Source organism: Zootoca vivipara, chromosome 6, assembly GCF_963506605.1.
Source record: "Zootoca vivipara chromosome 6, rZooViv1.1, whole genome shotgun sequence".
Taxonomy (NCBI): Eukaryota; Metazoa; Chordata; class Lepidosauria; order Squamata; family Lacertidae; genus Zootoca; species Zootoca vivipara.
In genome coordinates, this window is record NC_083281.1 from 27,185,615 (window position 1) to 27,212,071 (window position 26,457).

Sequence of the window (26,457 nt, forward strand, 5' to 3'; positions counted from 1 at the left end):
CAGGTGGGTGGGTGGGTGGGTGGGTAAGGAAAAGGGAGAACATTTATATTCCTATTTTTTAAAAGATGCATGTGTGGCAGTTTTAAAATAAATATTAAGAGACACGAGCGGTTAAGAAGCGCATGTTTATGCATATCAAGATGAGCTGAGCTGAACACTGCAGGTGAACAACCTACAGTGACCTCCACGAAATGGTCTTCACCATTCTATGTGATTGCAAACCTCAAAGCACAATGGTTAGACTGAACTCCGTTGAGCTGAGCAAGGCTCTCGAGTGGGCTATTTCCCAACCCCTTTCCAAAGTCTGGAGCACCTATTGCCTTCTCATCTGTACTAAAAGCACTCTGTTTCCTTCCAGAATCCCTACAATGGTTTGGAGTCATGCTATTTTGGGGCAGCATGGCAAATTAAAAAGTCAGCACTCCAGATCCAGCCCTACTAGGGTGAGGGTCAGGGCAGGTATCCCTGCGGATCCTGGACAATCACTGGTGCTCTAACAAGTGCCCCAGGGTGCCTTGTGGTGATGCCAGGCCTCATGCTGGGTACTGCAAATTTGCCTCTCTAAACAGTGTGTGGAGGCAATCTATTAAGAATGGAACATATATTGGTTTTCAATGACTTTAGCAATCTCAGGGTCTCTGGAGGACCGTCTTTAGGGGAGGATGTTGTTGCTTGGAGATGGGTCACTTCCTTTCACAGAACTACAGTTCCCAGAGAAGCAGGAAAGACTACTAAACCTCTTTCAGTTTATAATGTACATATATATCAGAGGTAAATAAGCATGTGATCTGAGCATGCAGCAAACCACTTGAAGCTGTAAAGTGGAATGAGCATTTTGTTATATAATGCTCTCCCATGAAAGAGATCCCTGCAAGTAAAAATTCCAGCGCAGAAAGGAAGTTTCTGTTTCAGGCTGTTCCCTGCTCTGCTAGGTTTCTACGTGCAGGGAGAGTGTTGCTGTTGTTTTACATATGGGATTGTTGAAAATAGGATTCCTCCAGCTGCAGTGGTACAAATCATAACCTCAGCCTCTGGCTCATGCCGCTGCCTCCCAGGAGCAAGAAGGAGAGGCACGGTAAACTCAACCTATCTCTTGAATAATATAGGCAACAATTCAGATAAACAAGAGGAGATGCTACAACAATCTGGTGTGGGGGTGGGGGTGGGGTGCTGAGAGTTGCTAGGAGATGCTTCCTCCCTTCACAGAGCTACAATTCCCAGAGTGGTTCATGCCAGTTTTCAGGGAACTCTGAAAACTCTGTAAACAGACACTACTACAAGTCAGCCTGTGGTTTAAAGGTGTACTTAAAGGGACACTGAAGTCCAGATGGTGTGACCTAAATTACACAAGTGGTGGAATTCCCCTTTATTTGCCAGCATTGCAAACTCTATCCCATTTCTGCTGCTTGTGAAAGCATACCCAAGAGGTTGCAGCCGACTAAATCGTGCTCTCATAAGACGACCTGCAGAAATCAATGGACTCAGCTGACTGTTGATTTCAATGGGTCTCCTTTCGAGTATCACTTAGTTGTAGCAGCAACCCCCTTGGGGCTGGCTCCACAGTGGCAGAGACAGAAGAGCTTGCAGCACAGGCAAAGAGATGCAAATGTCGCCCACAGGCATAATTTAGGTCACATCCGGACTTCACCTTGGCTGCCACCTTTAAGCGCCTATATGACTCAGAGTACACCTTTACGGCACACATTGGATGAGAACGGAGGCTGCTGAAAGGCAAAATGCTGAGGAGTTTGAACCATCTACTCCGGCAATGACTCTCATACTTCATAGCGATGGAATTGAGTAGCAGTAATAGCAGCATCTTACTCAAACTTCTCTTTGTCTCCTGTACTGAACTCTCCCTCATTTCCTGGAACTTCCCAGCCTGCCACCAGGTAGTTCAGCACTAGGAAGGCCTCGGGAGACAAGGAACATCTTATTAGAGAGGTTTAAGAGGACTGCAATCGCAGGAAACAACAGTTGCCCTAGCCATACGCATCCCATGTCCATCTTGAGTAGCACCAACCAGAATCCCGAATATATGAGTTTTGGAGAACCACTGCTCTTCCACTTGTGTGTCTGTCACCCACAAAACAACACCCTGAAGCTCCTTTTAAGTACTGCCCCATGGCAAGGATGGATTCCACTCATTCCTACGAACACATCTCCCTCCGTAATACAATTTCTGTTCTGTAGTGCTCCCTGCCTTGTAATATTAGTCTTCTCTGTATTAAAAGATGTGCTGTAGATGAAACTTTATGGATTTGATGGGTCTTGAGTAAACCTGGGCGATATATCAATATATATCATGAGCTCTGGGGCTATCTCAGCTGGGGGGGGACTCCCCCCCCCAGCTGAGCTACTCAAACAAGCTGCATTGTCCCTGCCTGTGAGCCTGGCTGAAGCCGCCTCAGCTCTCGAGGGGAGAGCTGGGGCAGTTTCACCTGGTGTTCTACAGGCAGAGTCCATTGCATCTTGTTTTTTCAACGTCGCGGTATATCGCCAAACTGTGATGTTTGCCTGGCGATACACTGTGATGTTGAAAAGCTGTTATCACCCAGCCCTAGTCTTGGGGAACCAAGTTACAGGGAACCAGGCAGAAGGCCTTCTCGGTAGTGGCACCCACCCTGTGGAATGCCCTCCCACCAGAGGTCAAAGAGAACAACAATTACCAGACCTTTAAAAGGCATCTCAATGCAACCCTGTTTAGAGAAGCTTTTAATGTTTGATGGATTTCTGTGTTTTAATATTTTGTTGGAAGCTGCCCAGAGTGGCTGGGGGAACCTGGCCAGATGGGCGGGGTATAAATAAATTATCATCATCATCATTATTATAGAAATACTTTGTCACTGTACCACTCGTTTACAGTGAGATTAAACGAGCCCCCCTCCCCCCCACAATCTCTTATGTAAACATAATGTTTACATGGTGTTTTGGGTGTTTCACAGCAGAACACATGCAATCTGTCATAATCCTTGCAGCAGGTCTATGGCTGCCAATAGACTACAACCCCCATCTGGCTGTGGATTATGCTGGCTGCAACTGATGAGAGCTGGAATATGAACACACAGGAAGAGCTCTTTCCCCTCCCGCGTTTTCCAGCAACTAGTATGCAGAAGCATTACTGCCTTCACCTGTGGTCTAATGTTTGGAGAGCCACAGATTCACTACCACCACACAAGAAGTCAGGATGCCAAAATGGGGGAAAAGGAAAGTACACTCAAACTTCTGCTAGGATAAGGTTACCAGATTTTTTTCAATGAATCCGGGGACACTTTTCAACTTCAATGGATTTTGTACGGGGACTGATTTTTAAATCCGGGGACTGTCCCCGGGAAACGGGGACATCTGGTAACCTTATAGTAGGAACCCCTGCAGTGTGGTTTGGGGGGGGGGGAGGAAACAGACTCGTAGGCTAAACTGGGACCCACGCCTAGGCCAAAAGGCCAGAAGCTCCCCATCAATGCCAAAGGACTTGGTTCTTTGCTGTGCAAGCCGGGTGCGTGGAGGCACACGTTTCAAACAAGCCTTGCATGATCTGCCCAGGCTTTGCATGGCCTGCAACTCCTCAAATCCTTGTCATCTCCCTTTATAGCACAGTATTGTGGCACTGAGGGTCAAAGCTGCCTTTCGAGACTTAGCTGCCACCTCCCCAAGGAACCTGACAACAGCCCAAGAAACATATGGAAAATTATAATATGGCACCTTATTCCCAGACTGACCACTGGCACACCTTACTCAACTGTGGTCTACATTGACCTATAGCAGCTCTCCAAGGTTTCAGGTGGGTCTTCCCTAGATCTAGCTGGAATTGCCAGGGATGAAATCTGGGGGGCCTTTTGCATGCCAAGCATGTGCTCTGAATCAGCTAGCAGGACACAGACTGGAATCTACTAGCAAAGGGACAGGGAACCTGCAGCCACCCAGATGTTCCTGGGATCTTGTCTCCCATCATGCTGGTTGGGACTGATTGAATCCCAACAGCTGAAGGTCTACAGGTTCCCCATCCCTGACCCACCTAGTGGATCTCTCAAGTCATTTCCAAGTGATCTCTTAAGTGGTTCTGACTCTCAATAGTTTAACAGTTGCATGTGAAAAGAAATTCACACAAAAACCTTGAACTATGCTTTGGAGTTCAGTTTTCCTCCATTCTGAAATAAGATTACCTCTGTGGAGCTCTGTTGTCCACTTTTAGAGCCAGGTGCGTGTAATTCCTGAGCTGTAGAGCTGAACTGGTATTTGCACATGGCTCTACAAAAACCCCAAAGGCCATGTTGGTAGTCTGGTTTGAAAAACAGCAATGTAAACCCCCAAAGCCTGCAGTTTACCCATTCCAGAGTTGCTATTATACATTTATATCCCCCACTTTCTCCCCCTGACATGGACTCCCCCTAAATCCCAGGGTTCCCTGCAGGAGTTCCAGATCCTTTTCCCAACAGAGGCCCGTCAGCATCTCCCCCTCTCTTCTCTTTCTCTCCCTCCCCCCATTTCTCTTATTTAATCAAGGGAGCAGAGCAGAGCCTTGTCCAAGCTCTACAGCTGCTGTCTGTCCGACAGCTTCCACCCCTGGCAGGGGTCAAAGCACCCACCTTCCTCCACTTCTCCCATCTGCTTCCTGCTCTCGTGCCCAAATCCACGGCTGCTTTTCCTGTTTGTCCAGCCCCAGGACAATGCAGACAGCTTGTCTAGGACATGCACGGCCAGAACAATGTGGGTTACGAAGCAGATGGGCCAGGCAATAACACAAGGGGGCGGGGGGGGGTAGATGAGAGAAGAGGCTCCTTCGCTTCCCTGGTTCTGCTCCCCTCTGCTTGTAAAAAAGAAGAAGGGGGGGGAGCAGCTATTCCTAACTCCAAGTGGGAAATGCAAGTGCCTCTACAGGTACCCTCCTCTTGCTGTTGCTTGTGGGGAGGGCAATTCCTTTTCTCTACAGTGCCCAGCCCTAAGTCTTTTAAGAAGCCAGGAATACACTCTCATATGAAACCCTTGCACAATTTCCCCAGAAGCATGAAGGGAACGGTAGAAGCACCATTTATGTCTGGGGTGTGCGAGAGAAGATAAGAGGTAGGCAACGTGACCCGCTTTTATCTCTGGCCCCCACCACAGGTGCACAGCCCAACTGGTCAACCCTGAGGAAAAGAAGCTGACTTAACAGGTTCCCTTTTCCTGGTTTACAGAACTTGGCACACCCATAGCACCAATGAGTAGAAGGCTGGTCTTAGGAAGAGGTCGGGCTATTTGGCCATCTAACCCAGTAATGACAACTCTGACTGGCAGCAGCCTCACTGCACCCCATCTTTTTAATGAGATGCCAGAGTTTGATCTTGCGACTTTCTGCATACCAATTTAAGAGCCAGTGATGGCCACCGATTTGGGTAGCCTTAGAAAACCAGACAAATTATTGGAGGATAAGCCTTCTGGTGACCACTAAACCAGATAGGTCTGTTCTAACTCTACTGCTGGGGGCCATATGCTTCTGAATAGTAGCTACTAGGAATGAGACCAGGTTGCCATTGAGATCAGGCTCTCCAATGCAGTTTTCCACTGGGCAACTGGTTGGTCACTGTGAGAACAGATTGCTGGACTAGACAACCCAGCAGGGCTTGATTAGGTTCCTATGCAAAGCATGCACTCTGACACTAAAGGATAGTTCCACGCCCCTCCCACCCCAATTTCCTCTGATAAGCTTCCAAGAAACCTCAGCATTTCCTAGAACAGCTCAAAAATAATTTTCTTAAAAAGGAGAGACGCTGCCAGTCAGAGTAAAGGCAAACAGGTTTACCTGGAAGAAGGCTGCTTTCCTAGGACTTTGACGAGGGCTCTGCTTGGAGGGGAGAGGGGGAACCTTGGGGACGTGGAGAAGAATAGGGATGGAAAGTTAAATGTTAAATCAAATAAGAGGGGGATATTAACCTCTAAACACTTTGCTTGTAAGTCGACCCTTTTGGATAAAATCTAAACGAAACAACAACAACCTGCTTTCTAGGACCAAAATGGTTCCTTTTGCACAATCGTATCAAAGGAATCACGCTAACCCTACATGTGGCTTTTCAGGGCCTCACGAGGCCCAGTCTGGCTACAAGATTCAGCCACTGGCATCACAGACTCAAGGCAATCTCTTGGGGGCTGCTATGTCCTATCTAGAACCAACATGGGGTTAGAGCTTTATGGAACAGGAAGAAGCTTTATCAACCAGGAAAGGAAGGCACTCTCCTTCCAGAAGGGGCACCACAACAAAAGGAATTGTCTAGAGCAAAAAATGTGGCAGATGGCCAATTAGCCCAGGGATGGGGAACCAGTTGGCCTCCAACTTGTACCAGCCCTGGGCAATAGCCAGGGAAGATGCAGTCCAGTAGCCTGGAGGGACACAAGCTCCAGCATCTTTCTTTAAAAATAGTGAGGGACCCACAATAGGCCATATTGGTCAGAGGGAAACTAGCGAGGGAATAACTACACAGAAGACAAGCTGAATGGATGTAGTAAGAAAAAAAGAGATACACACAACTTTATTGGGTAAGAAGACTTTTGTCCAGGGAAGTTGTCATTATGCACAAACTATCCCCCAACTGAGTTTGCAAGTTGCGACTCCTCAGCACTGAACCCACGAAGCTGCTATTAGACTGCAGAGCTCATAGGGAAGGGTTTGTCTGTGTTTGAGAAAGAGAGAACACGCACGTATCTTCTACACGGAAGAGGCCTTGGACTGATGGAGTAACAAAGCACTTCCGATCTCCTGCCGGCAGCTTCTTCCTGCGGTCTGCTTCTTCTCCAGCAGAGGGCAGGATCGAACAGGCCTACAGACACTCAATTCCTTGCTTCAATGGGTGAATAGCAGACAATGGCATCCTACACCTCGTTACCTCAGCCCCAACTTCTTCTTCTCCTTCTGTTTCTTGCGCACCACGTCAATATTGCGATCTTTCCACATGCTTTTGCGCAGCTTGATGGGCCGGCTGCCGACGTACTTTCCTGCCGCAGACACAGGAAAGTGCAGTGGGGAGGTTGGGGGAGAAGGCAGAGAGAGAGGAATGAAGGTTCAGTAAGACTGTCCTGTCCAAGCCAGCTCACCTTGTGCAGCTGGAGAAATGTGGAGCTGTTTCCCAAGACGCCCTCGGTTAATTCACTGGCTGACACCCCAGGGCTTCAACTTAATACGTTGTGCCAATAGCCTCTGGTTACGCCATCAAACAAGACAACTAATGTGGGAATTGAGCAACCCTAGAGACTTCCCCAAGCAGGAGCATCTGAAGTCAGTCATAGTCCTCAAAATATACACCAGATTAGAGGTACACAAGTATCCAGAAAGCCTTGGTGGCCAGCTCCCTCCTCAAGATATATGTCATATTACTGATCCTATTAGGTGTTGAACATCAGCAGAGTGAGCCCTCTTGATACAGTAGTTCCATCACTTCCAGAAGCTCAGTGGCTGCCACCCAGGAAAAGGCATTCTTTGTGGCAGCTCTTAGTCTGCGGAACTCCCTCCCCAGAGAGGTGCATCTGACACCTTCCTCTACAGTTCCATCACATGCTGGAGACACACCTTGTCCTTTGACACCCGAGGTGCAGTATTTTAGGACCCACCCTACACTTGTGATTATAATCTTTTTTTAATGTTGCACTTTAAATTGTTATGACCGGCCCTGGGACCTTAGGCAGTAAACAGTAATAGTATTAGTATTAGTAATAGTAATAGGCAGCAGCTTTGGAGATGCCACGAGGGCCTTCAAGACCTAACACAACAGTGCTGGCAGGTGAGGAGCTGGCCATTTCCCTGTAGTATTGAACCTTGGAAAGATTCAGAAAACAAGTAGACATATTGCTGCCTTAAATACAGGAAGCTGCCTGATACAGACTACAGCGGTACCTTGGTTCTCAAACGCTTTGGTACTCAAACAACTTAGAACCCAAACACTGCAAACCTGGAAGTAAGTGTTCTGGTTTGTGAACTTTTTTTGGAAGCCAAACATGTTCCGTTTTGAGTGCCACACTTCCGTTTTGAGTGTTAAGCTGAGGTCTGTCTGTTTTTGCTATTTATTTTGCGGCTTTTTTGTTTTGTTTTTGTGACTATGTGGAACCCAGTTCAGCTACTGATTGATTGATTGTGACTGCAGTCCATTGTTTATTGCTTTCATCAATGGTCTCGTTAGATAGTAAAATTCATGTTAAATTGCTGTTTTAGAGGTTGTTTTTAAAAGTCTGGAACGGATTAATCCATTTTGCATTACTTTCTATGGGAAAGCGCACCTTGGTTTTGGAACGCTTTGGTTTTGGAACAGACTTCCGGAACGGATTAAGTTTGAGAACCAAGGTACCACTGTACTGGGTTTGTCTACTCTGCCTGGCAGCAGTGCTCCACGATCTCAAGCAAAGGTTCTTCTCATTGCCTGCTACTTGATCCTGGAAATGCCAGGAACTGAACTTGGGACTGTCTCCATGCGAAGTGCATGCTCTGCCACTGACCCATGATCTTTCCCCCACTTCAGCAGAGCAGGGGCTCCCCTGGGAGGGAGCAATTCTAGGCCCTGTACAGCTCCTAGCTCTCCCCACCCCCTGCCCAATAGGGATCAGGTACCCCAACCCTCAGAATTCTAGGATTCTGCTTCCATGACCTGGGTCCGCAGCTCAGGTAGCGTCTCACCATTCATCTCCCGCATGGCACGGACATAGTCGTTTGGGTCCTTGAAGCTGACAAAGCCATAGCCTTTAGTCTTGCCGGTGCGCTTGTCCCGGATAACCTTGGCCTTCAGGAAGGAGGGGTAGCGGCTGAAAGCACGTGCAAGGATGTCATCGTTCACTTCATTGCCCAGGTCGCCACAGAAGATCCGGAAATCATCTGGGGGGCGGAGAGGAAGGGAGGAAGAGCACAAGACATGAGGCTGGACAATTTGCGCTTTTGACAATTTGTTGAACCCTTTCCTGGCATAACAAGTTTCTGGGCCTCAAGATGGCGAAGTACGTGGGCAAAAGGAAAGCAGGATGATTTGCAGCAATCAAGGTACTAGTCCTCGGTGTCTTCTATGACTCCTCGGCCTTCAAACAGCAGTAAAAGTGTGTGTTATTTCCCCCAAACCTGTCTAATTTTAAGAGTTTATTATCCAAGTCTCAAAAGTCAAGTTGATGAAGTTGTTAACCTGGAATTAACATTTATTTCAAACAGAAGTTTAAATATGAAAGCATTTATTGACAACCACTGATGTCAACTAACCCCAGGCTTGAGGGAACAGTCCCTTGCAATGAGGATTCTTGCCAGTATTTTCGACTGTTCACCAACCCACCTGCAGATGGTCACTCACCGGAATCCCATTCAAGTAGGCTGGGGTCCTCCCAGCACGTCCCAGCAGCTGTGCGGATGCAGCGCTTGAGCTTTTCCTGCTTCATTTTCTTCTTGTCCTCTGGTGTGCTCTCTACAACAGGCTGGCCAGGGATGGGAAGAGAGAGAATGTGCTGATGAGGCAACAGACAACTTCAAGAATTTGTTTCAAATGGAAAATTTGTTTCTAGCCTGGTGACCTCCGAGTAGGTAGGTTGACTGAACCAGACTCTCTTTCCCCTCACATTCTCATTTACCCTGTTGGGGGAACTGGACTTGGAGGAAGGAGCTAATTTCCTTCATGAGCATAAATCTCCCATGTATGAGATAAGCCAACAGGTACAAAGTCAGTCAAGCCTGTTGCTATGGTTACAGCCCAGTGTTAAGGCATGCCAGCTCATGGTGGCCAGGTCTTTTGCTGTAGTGTGTCAGTCCGTGAGTCTGTCCATGAGTTGGGAGTCTGTGTACTTGTATTTTGTAAAAAGTCTACATACAAGCTGTATGTATATATCAACGTCTGGAGCTGCTTTACTGAAGCCTTATCTTCTGCAGCAGTAAACTGTTTTGGACCTTAAGCTGTCTCTGTGTGGTGACTGTAAGTGGGAGCAACTTCTGCCGCAGAGATATCTCACCTCACTTCCCCACCAGTTTCTGCCCATTCCTAGTGGGAAGCCACCACTGCTCCTTACCTCGACAGGTACAAATCCAACATCGGGCCCCCGGGATCGCTTCCCACCCCGCACAGGTGGCTGCTCATGCCCACGTAGTGGCTGCAGGCTCCTCACATCCACCATTGGAGCAGGCTCCGCCTCCGGCATACTTGGACCTATCACAGGCTCCTCCATCCCAACTGGCTCTTTCTCCTCCACCACGGGGGGTGGGGGCTCCCGATGCTCTTCCTGCAGATAGAAAGGGAAAGGGCTGTGATGTCTCCGGTGTAGTACACATCGGAGGCCTTTTTTCAGACGCCTCCACCTTGCCGGAACTGCCTGGCAAAGGTAATCTTAAGTGGTGCAGTTCAGCAACTTCCCGCACGGTGTCAGAAAGGATTCACCCATTGGGACACTCGGGGAATTAAACCGTGTGTGTAATGGCTAGAGCATCAGACTAGGGCCCAGGAAGCAAATCCCCCCTCAGCCATGATGCTCACTGGGTGACCTTGGTCAGTCACTGCCAAGTCTCAGCCCAACCTACCATGCAGGGTTGTGAACCATGTGCTTGAGCTCCTTGGGGAAAAAAGATGGGAAACAAATGCAATAAATAGTAATAATACAAAATAACGTGGCCTTCATTCGGCTTGCTCACTACTAACCTCTTGCTTCTTCACTGGCGGGGCAGAATACACCGTCGGAGCGGCCTGGATGACAGTGGGGTTCACTTTGGGGGGCACCACCACAGGTCGAGGAACAGGCACCAGCGGCGCCAGAGGACCAACGGGGATCCCTGGCCCAACCTAGCCAAAAAGCAGACAGCAATCAGTGTCAGTTTTGCAAGTTCAATGCTAATATCTGAAGTATGAGGCTAATCAAGTCCCCATCCCACTTTGACCCTGCAAGTCTCGTTGCTGGAGAGCTTGCGCCAAAGTTTATTTATTTCATTCCACTTCCTAATGCATTTTTCTTTCATACCTTGTAACTTTAGACTTCAAACTTAAGGATAGGGACTACCCTGTTATACTAGTGATCTGGGAGCCTTTTTTGGCTGGAGGGGGGGGGGACCACACGTAAATAAAACCGAACACCAGCCACTCCCATAAAGCTTTCCCCTTGTACATGTTTGTGAAGGTTCGGTAGGAGTAAGGCAAGTCATGGGTTTTACAGCACAGAGACAGCTAAGTCACATAGTGCCAAATACTCAAGCTGTTCATTTCCAGCCTGGCAACATAATAAAGGATGTTCCCCAGCTCTCAGCCCCGGTCACCTGCCCCCGTTGGGCACATCCTGTTGCTTGATAATAGTTCTGAATCAGACTTCTAGAAAAGTAGGGTTTCTCAAACCTGGGTCCCCAATTGTTGTTGGATTACAACACCCATCATCCCTGAATGCTGGTCCTGCTAGCTAGGAATGATGGGAGCTGTAGACCAATAACAGCTGGGGACCCAAGTTTGAGAAACACTGGGCTAAAGAGAAGGCAGTTCTCTCCTGCTTCTTTCCCAGTAGCCCCATGTATTCCCCTTTGGTCTACACTGGCATGTCCCAATCTAATCCCCTCTGAGTGAACTCTGGCACAGAAGCAGAGAGCAGCCTCAAAAATCGGAAAAACAGATACCACCCCCACCCTCTCGCCAAAGAAAAAGAAACTCACCGGGGGACCAGATCTCATGGGCCCTATTCCCCCTAGGGGCGGGCCAGGTGCTCTCTGCATTGGGGGGCCCATAAGCATTGGGGGGCCCTGGGGGCCTGACATGGGGGGCCCCACCATAGACTGGTGATGAGGAGGCCGCATTGGCAGAGGACGAGGGCCACCTGCAAAAAGAAAATGCAATAATAATTAGAAAGCAGTGTTAGGCAGCACTCAGCACACTGACCAATAAAGGCATCTAAAATATTTCTGGTTGTCACAGAGGGAGCGTTGTGACTACTCTAGAGTAACGATTCTCCACACCGTTGCCTTTTCATGCTTTTATTATGTGCAGGCTATTTACAGTGCTAGAGCTGTACAGGATACATGTTTTCAGTCTCACACAGAACCCTGGAATGGGGGTTCCCATGTTTTCTTCCAACATAAGAGACGAGGCATTCCAAATCTCCTCCCCCGTTTCCGCCGGCGTAATTCCGGAACCGGAGGGAGGCAGGCTCTCCTTTCCATGTTTTCCTTCTCCCCCTCTTCCCTCTCTCTCCCTTCCTGTCTACCTTGCAGCAGAGGCTCTGCCATCCTGCCGGAGCCCTGTCCCCTACTTCCTCCTTCCCCACTGGATTCTTCCCCCTCGCCGCTGACGCTGGTGCTGGAGGAGGAACTACTACTCCTCAGGATGGAAGGGGGGTCTCTGTACCTTTTGTCCCTTACACTGGTGTTTTCTGCCCACCCAACCTTCAGTTTCTATATTCTTGGCTGGGCAGCTTAGAAGTGTAATTAAAGAGCTTTGCATTCAGAAAACATACTTTCCATTCATTGACTGGTTTATATGCTGTGGATCAAAGGGGAAGGAATTATTGGTTTTTCCTTCAGCTGAACCCCAAAAAGCCTCTGGATTCCCTGAGAGCCCCAGAGACATCAGGCTATGCAGTGATGTGCATTCAGATCTCTCTCCAACTTCTGTGCAAATGCCATGAAGCACAATAGGGACATCACGCCAAAGGCCCATCTAGTCCAACATTCTGTTCTCCTGGTGGCCAACCAGAAATCTATGAGAAGCCCACAAGCAGGACCTAAGAGTGACAGCACTCTCCAAATTTCTTATCCCCAGCAACTGGCATTCATAGGCATACTGTCTCAAACAGTGGGTGTTAAACATGGCCATCGTTACTAGCAGCTATTGATAGAAAATCCATGGGGAAGAAGGCTAACACTCTTTAAAACCACCCATGCCTTATGCTATATGGAAACATGGCTAGACACCCAATGGATTTTTCTTTTTAAGATAAACCTGCTTATCACGAAGAGTCACCGGAAGAGGATCGGTGAAAGAAAACCTATGTCTGTGCTGAATAGGAAGAAGATACATTACATCAAGGATGGGGAAACTGGCCCTCCAGATGCTGTTGGACTCCAACTCCCAACAACCCAGCCAGTATGGTCAATGGTAAAGGATGACATGAGCTGCAGTCCAACAACTTCAGGAAGCACAAAGATTCCCCATCCCTACTCTTAATGAGGAGACCTATAGTGAACCAGACTAATCCTGACCACCAGCACCTTGCCATTATCTTCAAAGCAGAGGCTATTCCCAGCTACTCAATATCCTCAACCTAGGGACTGAACCTGAGCCTTCACCCATACAAATCATATGCACTCCCACTGAATCGTGGCTTCATATCTGCCTCCACAGAATCCCACCAAACCTCCCACTCCAGGTTCCTTGCAAAACGGTGAACATAACCAACAAATAATGAAAAGATACAGCTTACCAGATCTCTGCAGAACATGAGGCACAAAGGTCGGCCGGAGGATGGGGGGCCGTTGTGGGGGGACAGCTGGAGGAAACAGAGAATGGATTTCATGGCCCTTGGACATACGAATCCCATTTCACAATCTTTGCAATCTCTGCTCTTTTATATCAACTTTGCTGTTTCCAGGCTAAATTCACAGTGCTGGCAATTAGCCTTTAAAACCCTAAATTACTGACAATCAAGTATACTTGAAGGGATCATCTCCTCCAATATGAGCCTGCCTGGCCACTTAGGTCAGCTGGAGAGTTCCTTTCTGCATGCCCTTCCTCCTTATGAGGTGTGATTGGAGGAAACACTTAAAATAACTTTCTCTATTGCAGGGTCAACAAAATGTGAATTTCTGTTTGAACACTTCCCTCTTGCTGTTCTGAAGCTAGCTGAAAACTTATTTGTTCTTTCAGGTCTACGACCTGTAGGTTCCTGAATGTTTTATTCTTAGCTCTTTTGGTTTAGTTGAAATGGGGAGCCTATGGCTCTCCAGATGCTGGACTTTCAACTCCCATCACCAATCAACACGGTCAAAGGCCAGGAATGATGGTAAATGTAGTCCAGCAATAGCTGGAGGGCCACAGCTTTCTCATTCCTATGCTGATGTGATCTTAGTGCCTTAACAATTTATTAATCTGTTTTAATTGCTTGGTTATTTTCTTAAGCACTTTGGGTGGGACACAACTTAGTATCTGACATAACTGCAGTTGCGGTAGGGAACCTGTGACCCTACAGAGGTCACTGGATTACAACTTTCACCAGCCCCAACCATGGTGGCTGAGGCTGATGAAAGCTGGGAGCCCAACAACTGGAGGGACACAGGCTTTGCATAGAATTACAAAGGCACTGGCTATATACCTGGGCCCACAAATGGCACTGGAGGAGCCACGATGGGGGCCACCACAGTGGCTGCTGCTGCTGCTCGGGCTTCCAGGCTCTGCTGGACCTGGAAGAAAAAATGAAACAAATGGCAAGAAAAGACGTCAGCAAAGTAAGATGAACAGTCAAGTACAAAAGTTTAGTATTCACACATTTATCCTCCTCACCCCAGCTTCTGTAGGGCAGCTCTGCTGCATCAGACCAAAACCCTACACTATCTGTACTCCTTGCTTCCTGAACATCAAACGCCTATCTAACTTGCAGTGGTATGATTGAAAGAGGACTTGCACATCACAACCTAATGGGTGAGGTAGAGGTAACAATGAAGAGAAAAACACAGTGTTAGTGCTATAAGAATGGTTTGTTGTAGAATTACACCACACTGTATTACCTATGTGCTAAAAAGAAATATTCTACTGTTTCAAAACACTGTTCAAAACCTAAATCGGGGTGGGGGGAGCAGGCTCTGCTGGCCATGGATTTAAGCAGCAGAAACTGAGAGCTCAGAGAGAAAATATTTTAAAGGATGAATTTCTCACTCTGAAGAACAAGTATTATGAAGCAAAGAATACGGGTCAGTCCTTAATAACTTTCCAAGGAGGAATGTAATTTGGAGTAATAAAATAATAAACATTACTACTTAATTTCTGGACCCAAGCCCAGGGCCAGACGTCAAACTTATTGGCTGGAAAAGAATCTAAAACAAAGAGCTTGTGAAGACAAAAAAATGGACAATTAGAAATTATTGGACCTCTTACATTTAAATAGGAAAAGTAAAAAGGAATGGATCAATACCCAGGACAGTAAAATATTTGAAAATCTTGGAGTAAATAATTGAATACAATTAATTACTCTTACTTCCGGTCTCCGAGCCTGAAGTCTGATACTGGGTTGGAGACTAGATTTAATTGAAGCAAAAGAACTTGAAAGGGAAAAACAAAAATAAATTCTACAAATAAACAAGGGGCAAGGTGAATATAAAATGGAAAAATAGTATAAAGAGGTGTGGGGTATAGCTATTAATGATAAATTAGCATATGCTATTAAGGTAAGACGGGGAATATGCAGGAGAAATGATTTTGAGGAGATATGGAAGATATTTGTAGAATTTGTAGTTTTAAAACGAAAAGGGGTCAAACTATCGCAAGAGGTGTTGAAATTTTGGGAGGTTGGATAGTTATAATGGAATGGTCTGGGGAGGGAGTGCACATTTTTAATTCTAATTTTTTATTATTACTTTGCTTAAAAAAATAAAAAACCTAAATCAACACCTACTGCTTTGGCCAAAGTGGAAAAGTGACAGCACCAATATATTTTGAAAATTACAAATGTGTGATCTGAACCTCTAATCCCAAAGCCCAGCCTTCCTCATCTGCACCAGATTTCAAGGCTTCTACTGAAAGCCAGAAGCTGTTTTATATAGAGTGAGACCACTGGTCCATTTAGCTCAGCATTATACAGTAATCATGAGCAGCAGCTCTTAGGGGTTTCAGGCAGGGGTTCTCCCCCACCCTTCCCAAATGGAGATGCTTGGATTTCAACCTAGGACCTTTTGCATGCAAAGTATGTTTTCTACCGTTGAGCTACAGCCCTGCCCCTCAAAGCTGTCAAACAAGCATCCTGCAGTGCAAAAAGTAAATCTCAAGCAGACTCCTCACCTGTTGGTAGGTGTTGGTGGCAATGATGGGTCGCATGACAGGGACCGGGGGGACTGCAGACACAGCTGGCACTGCCAGGGCAACTGGGACAGCTTCTACCATAGGGGCAACAGGAGGCAAGGATACTGGAGCTCCCAGCACCTCCTGCTCAAACCTGTAAACAAGAACCCTTAGCATTTATATGATTCTTTTGCCATACAAATGCTCCACATACACCATTCCATTATTAATCTGAACAAATTCGCTTGATATTTTGATTGTTTTTATTATATCCTTGCTGAGGACCACAAAGGGCCAAGTTCAAATCCTGCCCTGCCCCCAGCCAGCAATGAAGCTCACTCTGGAATCTGCAACACCTTTCATCCTAATCAATTTCGCAGATTTGTTGAGGAGATAAAACAAGGGGAAAGGGGGCCATGGACACTACTTTAACTTCTATTAAGGCATGATATAAATACCAAATAGTAATATTAATAATAATCTAGACAAGAATCATAGAGTTGGAAGAGACCACAAGGGTCATCCAGTCCAACCCCCTGCCAAGCAGGAAACACCATCAAAGCATTCTTGACATATGCCTGTCAAGCCTCTGCTTAAAACATGAAATGTTTTAAAGTGTATTGACAAATCACACCAAGAGTTGTAAAGCAGGCTGTTTGGAGAAATATTCACTTCAGAACAAGGCTAAGGTTGGCTCTGAACTGGAAGCATCTTAGCTCGCAAGGGAGACTCGGAGCTCCCATTACCAACACTGCCCTGGGTTCCACAGCCCCGTTTCCTGGCACCTGCAACGCTTTTCTTTCCAGCGTCTTCACTGTCAATGTTGACTGTCGCTGTAAGACATGGATGGATGGAGGGAGCCCCTGAAATATCCCATCCGCTCCCATCACCTCAGGCCATGAAACCATTTTGGCTGCTCTCCGCTGCCCCTCCCCCCCAAACACAGGGCCCCGCAATGGGAGCCTCCACGGGCGCCCTCCCCGCTTCACTCACAGGGCCATCTCGGCTTCCATTTCCTTCAGTCTCTCCTCTCCACTCTTCGCGCCGCCGCCTCCTGCTGCCGCCGCCGCCGGTGGCCCTTTCCCGGGCACCCCTCCAGGCACCCCGGGGGGCCCTCCCGGCGGCGGAGGGGGCGGAATCGCCGGAGACGCCATGGCTCAAGAGCTCTTCGAAGTCGGTAGCAACCACTCCTACAGCTGGATGGACCACCGTTCACCGAGACTACCTCCGGCGCAGCGATGATGACGATATCCCCGGAACTTCCGGCGCGCCAATTTATCCCCACCGACTGTGGGAGGATAAATAGAACTTCCGATACAAGCAGAGAGCTGTCATAGGCTGTGTCTCTCTACGGTTGCAGGACGGTGTAGCTCTTTCCTTGTCATTCTCTCTGGTGAAAACTCGGCGGCAACCTACAGTACCTCGGTTTAACTACACAATTGGTTCTGAAAGTCTGTACTTAACCTGAAGCGAACTTTCCCATTGAAAGTAATGGAAAGTGGATTAATCCGTTCCAGACGGGTCCGCGGAGTACTCAACCTGAAGTGTACTTAACCCGAAGTATGAGTGTAATTGGTTCTGGAAGTCTGTACTTAACCTGAAGCGAACTTTCCCATTGAAAGTAATGGAAAGTGGATTAATCCGTTCCAGACGGGTCCGCGGAGTACTCAACCTGAAGTGTACTTAACCCGAAGTATGAGTGTAATTGGTTCTGGAAGTCTGTACTTAACCTGAAGCGAACTTTCCCATTGAAAGTAATGGAAAGTGGATTAATCCGTTCCAGATGGGTCCGCAGAGTACTTAAACTGAAAATACTCAAACCGAAGTGTACTTAAACCGAGGTATGACTCTATTTTTGTTGTTGCTAGGAGTGAGGAAAAAAGATCAAGACCAGAAGTATTGCTAAGAACTGCAGCAGTGTGACTGCGTACAGTAATTGCTAACTCTATGGACACGTCGCGTTCCTTTCCCCACAGAATGCTGGGCGGGGCTAAGCAGAAGAGGCGGTCTCAGCAGGAGGGGCGGGGCTTGGGTGCCCCCTAGTTGGAAGAAACTGAAGAGGGGGAACCTGCCCGATTTATCTGTGGGACTTCCTTCTTAGGAGGTATATAGAGGATCGCGCTGTAATTTTGCCGTCCATCTCTCCATCCAGGGAAGCAAGAGGTGAAGGGGTACCTCACAGCTAGGGAGAAGCACAGAGGAAGTTCAGAACAGCGATGGTGAAAATGCAACCTAGGGAAAGGGAGAATGGCTTGAGGAATCCCAAGGGCCAGATAAGAGAGGTGTGGAGGGCCACTATCAGCCCTGAAGGCCAAGGCTTTCATTCTTACCTTGTGTGTTTATTCAGAAGCAAAATCCCCAGAGTTCAATAGTAAATGTACATAAGTCTGTCACTTTACAATGCAGCCCTACAGATATTTACACAGCAATCTGAATCACCCTGAGTAGGACTTGCTTCCTAGCTGAACACTAGTTCCAAGCATTTCTGGATGTTTTTTTGTCCAGGTGAAGGGCTTCTCACAGTGTGAGAAAAACATCACTTTAGTGCAAGAATGCCAACTTGAATAAAATAGGGGGGGGAGCAGGTAATCCTCTCCCCACATAAATCAATAACAAGATGTGGCACAAGTGCACCATTTAATTGGCAATGACCATTAACTTTGGGGGGCTGGGGCCCCCTCAAATATTTTATTGAGGGCCTGAAGGGACGTCAGCCCCTAGGAGTTGACTCCTATGCTACAGTGCCAAAGCAGCAGTGATGAAGTCAGACCTTAAGCCCAGCAAGGAAAAAACTCCCTTCTGTAAAATGTGTTATCTAGGCTCCCGCCTCTTGCATAAGCATAGAATTCAGGGACTTTTGTCATCTGCTTAGGTAACTCATTTCAACATATCCAAACAACCTGTGGAACATTCCTTTATCATGAGCACCAAGTGGGAACTGGCCAGCTGCAAGAGAAGGCTGACTCTGATGTAGCCAGATCAGCCTCCAATCTAACACACAAGTAGGAAATTCCAAGTGCAAAAGTATTCCAGACTGCTTATCAAGTGGAAGTGGAGGGGTGGTGGTTTATGGGAAAGCAAGGAGGGGTGCTGTGGGAAATTATGTGAGTTGTGTATCCTACACATTATAAGAAGCACCCCAGTCATTGACAACATTACCACAAATTCACACATAATCAGCCGATCTTAACACAAACCATAGCCACAGTTTTTTATGCCTTTTATTAGAATTTGCATTGTCACATGATGTTGGACGCTCAAGTCAGCATGACCAAGAAAAGGCGTCATTTCAGACTATCCTTCAATCACCGCATTTCGGTGGGGGGACCTCAGCAGCACAGCCGTGTCATGAGAAATGGAGCAACTGGCAGGGGCAAGACAATCAGATCTTGCCAGGAAAAGTCCCCTCTTCTATGCGTTCATCCCAGCTAGTGACCTGCAAAAGACCAATAGGCTTCTTTGATTAGTTATATCTTCTGGGCTAGTACAGAGGCAAAGTGACTAAGACTACATCTCTCCTCCTGCACATGGAATTCTGCAGCTTTCTTTATAGAAAATTAAATCACTTTTCTAATCCTCATAACTATAGAATAGTCTTCTTTTGTGGGTTTTGTGGGAGTTGCCTGCAAAAGGTTGCAATGTTCGCAAGGTGATATTTATGTTTCCTGCATAGCTATCTAGCTTATCCTAAATTTTGACCTTGCAATTTGTCCATGAAAAGGTCCCCAAGGCAATACAATAAAAATAGTAGTAGTTCCAGTTATGTTCTTTTATTACCCATCACTTATCAATACATATCCTCCTTGTTCTTTTGCCACATACAGCTAAAAATATGGGACCACATCAGGCTCACATTACTAATTTTATGCAAAATAATAGGTTTTAGTGGTTATCCTTTTGAGCACATTGAAGTTTTCTGACACAAATTAAACATCTGTCTATCTCCGAGGCTTCAGCCAACACAGCTCATGGTCCACAAAACCTCGCCTCCAGTCAAATAACAGAGCACTGAAATGAGCCAAACACCACCCATCAAGCCCAGATTTTACCCTGACACCCATTTCTCTTTCACATACACATTCCTTAGCCCTGCTCAGTTCCATTCACATACCCAAGAAACGGGGCAAAGGGACGTGTACACTCTTTTGTACCACTGGCAGACATAAGGGTCTCCTCCCTTGGCATTCATGGCTTTCTCACAGCGGTGGAAATCTGTGGACAGAGAAATGTTTCAGACTTATGAAGATGACCACTGCAGTTCCTCTAGTACAGAGCCCAGGGGACAGCTTTTTAAATCCCAAACTGTTCGCAAGACTCTGCTGATGTATTCTGTACAAGGTGGCATTAGAAATTATTTTTGCCTATCTCTGCTTATTTTATTGTTATTTAATCTTTCTTTCCTCCTCTGCTATAGAAAGTACCCAGATCAACTTACAAAAAAGAATACATAACACTTGCACATTCTCATAATGAGGATATTATAGTGATAATATTATGGTCTGACCTGTTGCATTTTCCTATTCTTTCCACTAACTGTACTGCCTCATTTTATGCACAGATCTAGAAGTGCTGCAGCCTGAAACTTTTAGGAAGACTTGCACAGTACACTATGGACCATGCTTGCAATAGTGAAAGTCAACAGTTTAGAAGTTCAGACATGGTACAATAGGACAACTACATTTTTTTATACTCCTCTGGCAACTCAGAGGTCAGGTGATGAATAGTCCTAGTTTCTCATTACACACCCAAGGATGCAAAAATTCACACAAATAAATTATATTCACCAAGGTAATTCTGCCAGCAGTTCCGGGTTTGGTTTTGATTGGGGAACCGGCTGTCAAATGGAGCCGTTCTGTAATTTTCCAGCTTTTCCTTTATGGTTTCAGACATGTTCTCTTCCCTGAAAGAATATATAAAATCAACAATGTGAAAAGACCCAGAAGCTTCACAGCAGTAATGCTCAGAAGCCATATCCCATGTTAAGGGATTATGTGTCCCAAAGGTATTTATATCTTCAAGGAGCAGCACAATCAGATCATGGGAGCAGAACACTGCTTAAAAGGTAAAGGTAAAGGACCCCTGGACAGTTAAGTCCAGTCAAAGGTGACTATGGGGTTGGGGCACTCATCTCGCTTTCAGACTGAGGGAGCTGGCGTTTGTCCACAGACAGCTTTCCAGGTCATTTGGCCAGCATGACTAAACTGCTTCTGGTGCAACGGAACAAGAGCCGAAACCAGATTGCACACAAACACCATTTACCTTCCTGCTGCAGTTGTACCTATTTATCTACTTGCACTGTTAGCTATCTAACCGCAGTCCACCAAGCACACATGTATACCTATCAATCCATGCAGCAAAGAAATACATTAACACAGAATTATCTCTATACACCCCCAACAAATCTACAACATTAAAACCCCATCACCCGAAATCTGCCTGATAAGAGGCCAGAAAGATATTGCTTCAAGTCCCAACACTGCTGTGGACATGCTGGAAGAGGAGTAGTATGCAGGGCAGGTATAAGAGAACCTCTGGCCCTCCAGATGTTGAACTGCATCCCTGGCAAATGGTGATGCTTGCTGGGGCTGATGGGAGTTGAGGTTCAGCAACATCTGAAGGGGCAAAATTTCTTTGCACCTGTACTGCTGCAAGTCCTGTTCCCTGCTCTGCTAGCTTTTTTCCACCTGGCCTGGGAGGGTGGGGTCCCGTCTGACTCCAGCTACAAAAGCTGAGGTTGCTGAACAGACTCTTGGTTTGGGGTATTGTTTAGTGGGTTTTATTGCTATTGCTGATACAAATTTTCTTGTATCTTTATTTTTAGATCTTATTATTTATGTGGCAATTGTTCAGTTTGGTTGTGTACTATTTGATGCGTTTTATTTACTGTTTATTACTACATTTGTAGTTTGTCTTAATCATGTATCAGGGGTCGGCAAACGTTTTCAGCAGGGGGCCGCTCCACTATCCCTCAGACCTTGGGGGGCGGCGGACTATATTGGAGGGGGGGAATGAATTCCTATGCCCCACAAATAACCCAGAGGTGCATTTTAAATAAAAGGACACATTATACTCATGTAAAAACATACTGATTCCTGGACCGTCCGCGGGCAGAACTTAGAAGGTTATTGGGCCGGATCCGGCCCCAAGCCTTAGTTTGCTCCCAGCTCCCAGTATTACATCTGCAGCACAAGAAATTAATGCAATCAAACACCCTGCTCCCACTCCTGATGCCTGCATACCTGAAACATGTGTATCAAGCATACCTAAAGTCTTGCTCCCTGATCTCAGATGCACCAAAGTAGCAAGAGTTAGTTCTTGGTAGGATGACGAGAAGCATTCAAGAATAGTACTGTATTCCTGTACCTTCAGTAACTGTAGAAAGAAAGGCTTCCAGCAGGTGCAACCTGTCAGTTCTGCAGCAAGTTTGATTAAAGCTTCAGAAGCCTTCCATTCCACCTGGTCACCTTACCTGGTCAGTGGGATAGAGAAAGAGCTCTTTGGGGCTTCACTAAAAATGCCACCATCAATACTCTTTCAGCTATGCAGTTGCACCTACAACAGTTGTGCAGCAGGCAGAAATTCAGCAATGGAAGCTTTTGCCCAAGCATGCAGACAGAAAGAGCACTCCCTGCTAAAATTCTTACACCGTTAGTAAAAAATGTACAGCAGCCTTGCTAAGACTAAAGGGAGGAGGAAGATGACAAGCCAGCTCAACACATCTGCAAAAAGCCTCTTACAACCCAACAACAACAAGACATGTACTATACAACAAATAATGATACATTAGAAAGTACTCAAAAGTATCTCACACATGAATAGCAATTACGTTTGATTTACATCAAGGTGACAGCAAAGGGAAAGGGGCAATTTAAACTATTTATTTAAATAAAATTTCCTACAGAGGCTTTTTCATATATTTCCTAAACAGCAGTTAAAACTTAAGACCCGTAAAGCACTTAAGTGTAGATCAGGCATTCCCAAACTCTGCCCTCCAGATGTTTTGGGACTACAATTCCCATCATCCCTGAGCACTGGTCCTGTTAGCTAGGGATGATGGGAGTTGTAGTCCCAAAACATCTGGAGGGCCAAGTATGGGGATGCCTGGTGTAGATAGTCAAAACAGGATCATTATATTCATAAGTTCATTTATATGGAAAGGCCTCCTTTAGCTCAACGATAAGGGGCTCTGATTCAGTTTAGAGATTAACTGTATGTCCAACATGCTTTATGTTCAAATTTAATGAAAAGAAACATACCGTAGTATTTACAAATCATCTTTAAAAACAGATTAATTTTTTAAATCATAATTTTAGCCACCCGAGTATTATTGCATTGCAACAATTCTGAAACATAGGTATAAGCATCTGTTGTTAAAGAGACAGTTAAGAGGTGGCACAACACTCACCTTCAACTATCTGACCACCTGTCATATAGGGCGAATCTATTTCCTGTTGCTCAGGCAGGTAGGAGCTTAAGTTCTAATTATGTGTAAGGAGCTGGAGACTAAAAATTTGGGGGGGGGCTTCATTTGGGTGCAGGTTGTTTAGCATCCTGCCATGGAAGGAGATTTAAGAAGAGGCTAGATTGCCACCTATCAAGGATGCTGCAGTAGTGGTCATCCCCCGCACACCCGCCCCTGGAGGTAGGGTGGACTAGATGGAACTCTGAGGTCCCTTCCGACTAATACCTGCAGGATCAAGGGTGGGTAAAGAGCAGCACATCCCTGGATGATTTCAAATACCTAAGCAAAGAGCCCTGGCCCAAATGTTTCAGGAGTGGCAACAACATCAAAATATATACATGCACGTTCTGGTCTCCCCACCCTCCAATATATATTGCTAAAATAATTTAAGGCTTCTGAAGGTGGGGGTTGGGGTGGGATTTGTAATCACCCTGAAGTGGACGTGTGTGTGTGTGTGTGTGTAATTTATCACATTCCTGGGCTCAGAATCCACTCTTTTAAGCGCATGTCTACTTAAATTATTGTATTTTAATATTTTGCTGGAAGTCTCCCAGAGTGGCTGGGGAAACCCAGCCAGATGGGCGGGGTATAAATTATTATTATTATTATTATTATTATTATTATTGAAAACGCAGAGCGGGTCCCACCAGGCCTGAAGCCTGTCCACCCCGGAGGAAGATTAAAGCCCCAGTATTACGAAGAGTCGGACACGACTAAACGACTAAACAACAACAACATTACAGAACGGAGGCGATGAGGGCCGGTACAAGGGCTCCTTGGCGGGATTCAAACCCGGGCTTCCCCGTTCCTCCCCCCTCCCTCGCCCGCCCTTCAGCCTCTGGGCCCTGAGTGCCGCCGTCGGCCGGTTCCCCAGAAGGGAAGGAAGGAGTCCGGCCTAGCGGCAACCAGCACCCAAATCCCGGTCCGTCTCCGAAAGAAGGCCGGGCCCAGCCCTCCGGGCTCCGGCTCCTCCTCCCGGCCCGGGCTGCCTCGGGCCTCCCCGCTTCACACCTCAGCGACGGCGGCGGCAGCGGCGGCACTCAAGGCTCTTCCCTCAAAGTGACTTTCACCCGGAGACCGGCGGCGGCTGTGCCGGAACAAACGAGAGCGGGGATTGTAGAGCGGCGCAGGAAAGGGCGGGCGCAACGGCGTGATGGACAAGCCTTCCCCGCGCTCGCTGGCGTTCGTGGAAAGATTTGCGGAGGGCAGGTCCCCGACAGACCCGGCAGCCACGCCCCCTTTCGAGTCTGCGCAATGAGAACGAGCTTCCGGCCAGTTGCGTTCTCTTTACCCTGCCCCCCCCCGGAAAATCATATCATAATGAGTTCCTCATTACCAAGCTTAAAACCATGGAGCCACCTGGGATGAACAAAGGCATAGGATTCTTATCTCATTATGCATGAGCAAGCTTTCTTTAGCGCCTCAGCCCTTGCTCCGCCCCCCGCAGGACCAATTGCAGTCATCAGCAGTCGTTAACAGCCATCTATAGGTTTGTCACTCCCATCAGCCCATCACCCATTCCCACCCACCCCCACCACCCTCTGTATACATAAGGGTCTGGCTCTTCTGTTTCAAGTGTATCTGAGGAGGGGGCATGCACACGAAAGCTCATACCAAAATAAAAACTTAGTTGGTCTTTAAGGTGCTACTGAAGGAATTTTTTATTTTGATTTTTGTCAGTTGAAAATTCTAGGGCTCAGCAAAAAGAAAAATCTGGCTTTGGATTGTTATCACGGGACAGCAGGGCTGCGATCCTCTGCTGCACGTAGCTCGCATTCAACTTAATGACTTACTTCTGAGTAAACATGCATCACATTGGGCTGCAAGGATGGGACATAGAGGAAGAAGACAGTTCCTGGATGAAAACCGAACAGCTCTCCCAAGTGTTGGGATGTCCCACTGTTCTGTCCAAAAAATAGAAATTTCTAGGGAAATGTATTTACAGAAATTTCTTTGATTACAAAGCGGGCAGTCCCCATGACCCCAGGATTGGCTCTACTTAACTTGTATAGTGTTAAAAGAATTCTAAGGTCACAGGGGTGGGAAGCATTTTTGTTTGTGTAAATAGCAGTTTATTTTTGTGTGTCTACGTATTTTATTTTTTCTTTCTGTATCATCAAAACTTTAATAAAAGAATTTTTAAAAAAATGAATTCTAAGGTCTCAAATATAGAATAAATGATCATGTACAAGGTAAACACATACATTAGTATATAAACTACGCGTCTGAAATAGTACAGGAGAGCAATTCTGAAGTCGTTTTGACTCCCCCAAATTGACATCAAATATTTCTCTGCAAAGAAGAAATGGCAAAAGCTCTCCAAGTGTCTTTGGACTGTAGGAGCTTACATCTCACTGCAAATACAGTCTGGCAAGTATCTGTTAAGCTGAGCAAACTATCAATATAAAAGGAATGTCTTGGCTACCCAGAAAAAGCGTCAAGACAGGCATTATCAGGTATCCTGGCAGACAGGAGAGAAGCAACACACTCAATTTTTGCTGGGGACTGCCTCCTCCTGTGATGTATGTATGATTGGGGGGGGGATGTCGTGGGGTACAGGGTGGGCAATTTCAAAAGTCTTTATAGGGGCTTGCACACCATTGTTCTGGGTCTCTCCCACCTCCTTGCAAGCGGGGAGGGGAGAACTCTGTTGCAACAGAAAAATAAAGATCTGCCTTGCTTTCTATAGATCTTGCCCCCATCCATTCATCTCTGACCGATCATGGACTTAGGGGACTCAGTCCCTTAGGGAGTTGGGCAGCAAAAACCAAACCCCCTATTCCCCCCCCATTACAATAGTCACAGTATGTTGCAAATTAGAAGCAAAGAACTCATAAAACATCTATTAACTGCAGCAAGAACAACTATTGCCAGGACACGGAAATCGTTACAATAATTAACTATGGGCCAATGGTATGTAATGCAATTTGGCAAACAACATTATTGGAAAAACAATCACAACATTTAAAAGTAGTAAGAGGCCAAAACAAGCTTGACAGTTTTTATGCAGTCTGGTGTTACTTTATTGATTACACAAATAAGGAGGCATATGGT

General features: G+C 46.5%; 2 protein-coding genes across 2 annotated transcripts; both read right to left on the reverse strand.

Moving 5' to 3' along the window:
• Window positions 1–6,468: 6,468 nt before the first annotated feature.
• On the reverse strand, window positions 6,469–19,013 carry RBM42 (RNA binding motif protein 42). The gene is made up of 10 exons (XM_035119676.2): window positions 16,935–19,013; window positions 15,942–16,095; window positions 14,263–14,350; window positions 13,375–13,440; window positions 11,612–11,772; window positions 10,620–10,760; window positions 9,997–10,206; window positions 9,291–9,411; window positions 8,636–8,830; window positions 6,469–6,966 (listed from the first exon to the last, which is right to left on the reverse strand). The coding sequence occupies exons 1-10, from the start codon at window positions 17,093–17,095 to the stop codon at window positions 6,854–6,856; spliced, it is 1,410 nt and encodes a 469-aa protein (XP_034975567.2). The 5' UTR covers window positions 17,096–19,013; the 3' UTR covers window positions 6,469–6,853.
• Window positions 19,014–19,147: 134 nt separating this feature from the next.
• Window positions 19,148–24,540, reverse strand: LOC118087230 (cytochrome c oxidase subunit 6B1). The gene is made up of 4 exons (XM_035119678.2): window positions 24,415–24,540; window positions 20,726–20,841; window positions 20,053–20,153; window positions 19,148–19,377 (listed from the first exon to the last, which is right to left on the reverse strand). The coding sequence occupies exons 2-4, from the start codon at window positions 20,829–20,831 to the stop codon at window positions 19,324–19,326; spliced, it is 261 nt and encodes an 86-aa protein (XP_034975569.1). The 5' UTR covers window positions 20,832–20,841; window positions 24,415–24,540; the 3' UTR covers window positions 19,148–19,323.
• Between the last annotated feature and the right edge of the window lie 1,917 nt (window positions 24,541–26,457).

Bases quoted from the DNA above. Each gene is read 5' to 3' on its own strand.
- RBM42 (XM_035119676.2), bottom strand. From the start codon at position 17,095: ATGGCGTCTCCGGCGATTCCGCCCCCTCCGCCGCCGGGAGGGCCCCCC. The intron at 16,096-16,934 runs GTGAGTGAAGCG...TCTTGTTTACAG, and splicing joins ATGGAAGCCGAGATGGCCCT to GTTTGAGCAGGAGGTGCTGG. The intron at 10,761-11,611 runs GTGAGTTTCTTT...CTTTTTGGCTAG, and splicing joins CCATGAGATCTGGTCCCCCG to GTTGGGCCAGGGATCCCCGT.
- LOC118087230 (XM_035119678.2), bottom strand. From the start codon at position 20,831: ATGTCTGAAACCATAAAGGAAAAGCTGGAAAATTACAGAACGGCTCCA. The intron at 20,154-20,725 runs GTGAATATAATT...CTCTGTCCACAG, and splicing joins CTGCTGGCAGAATTACCTTG to ATTTCCACCGCTGTGAGAAA. The intron at 19,378-20,052 runs GTATGTGAATGG...GGTCTTTTGCAG, and splicing joins CCCTTTGCCCCGTTTCTTGG to GTCACTAGCTGGGATGAACG.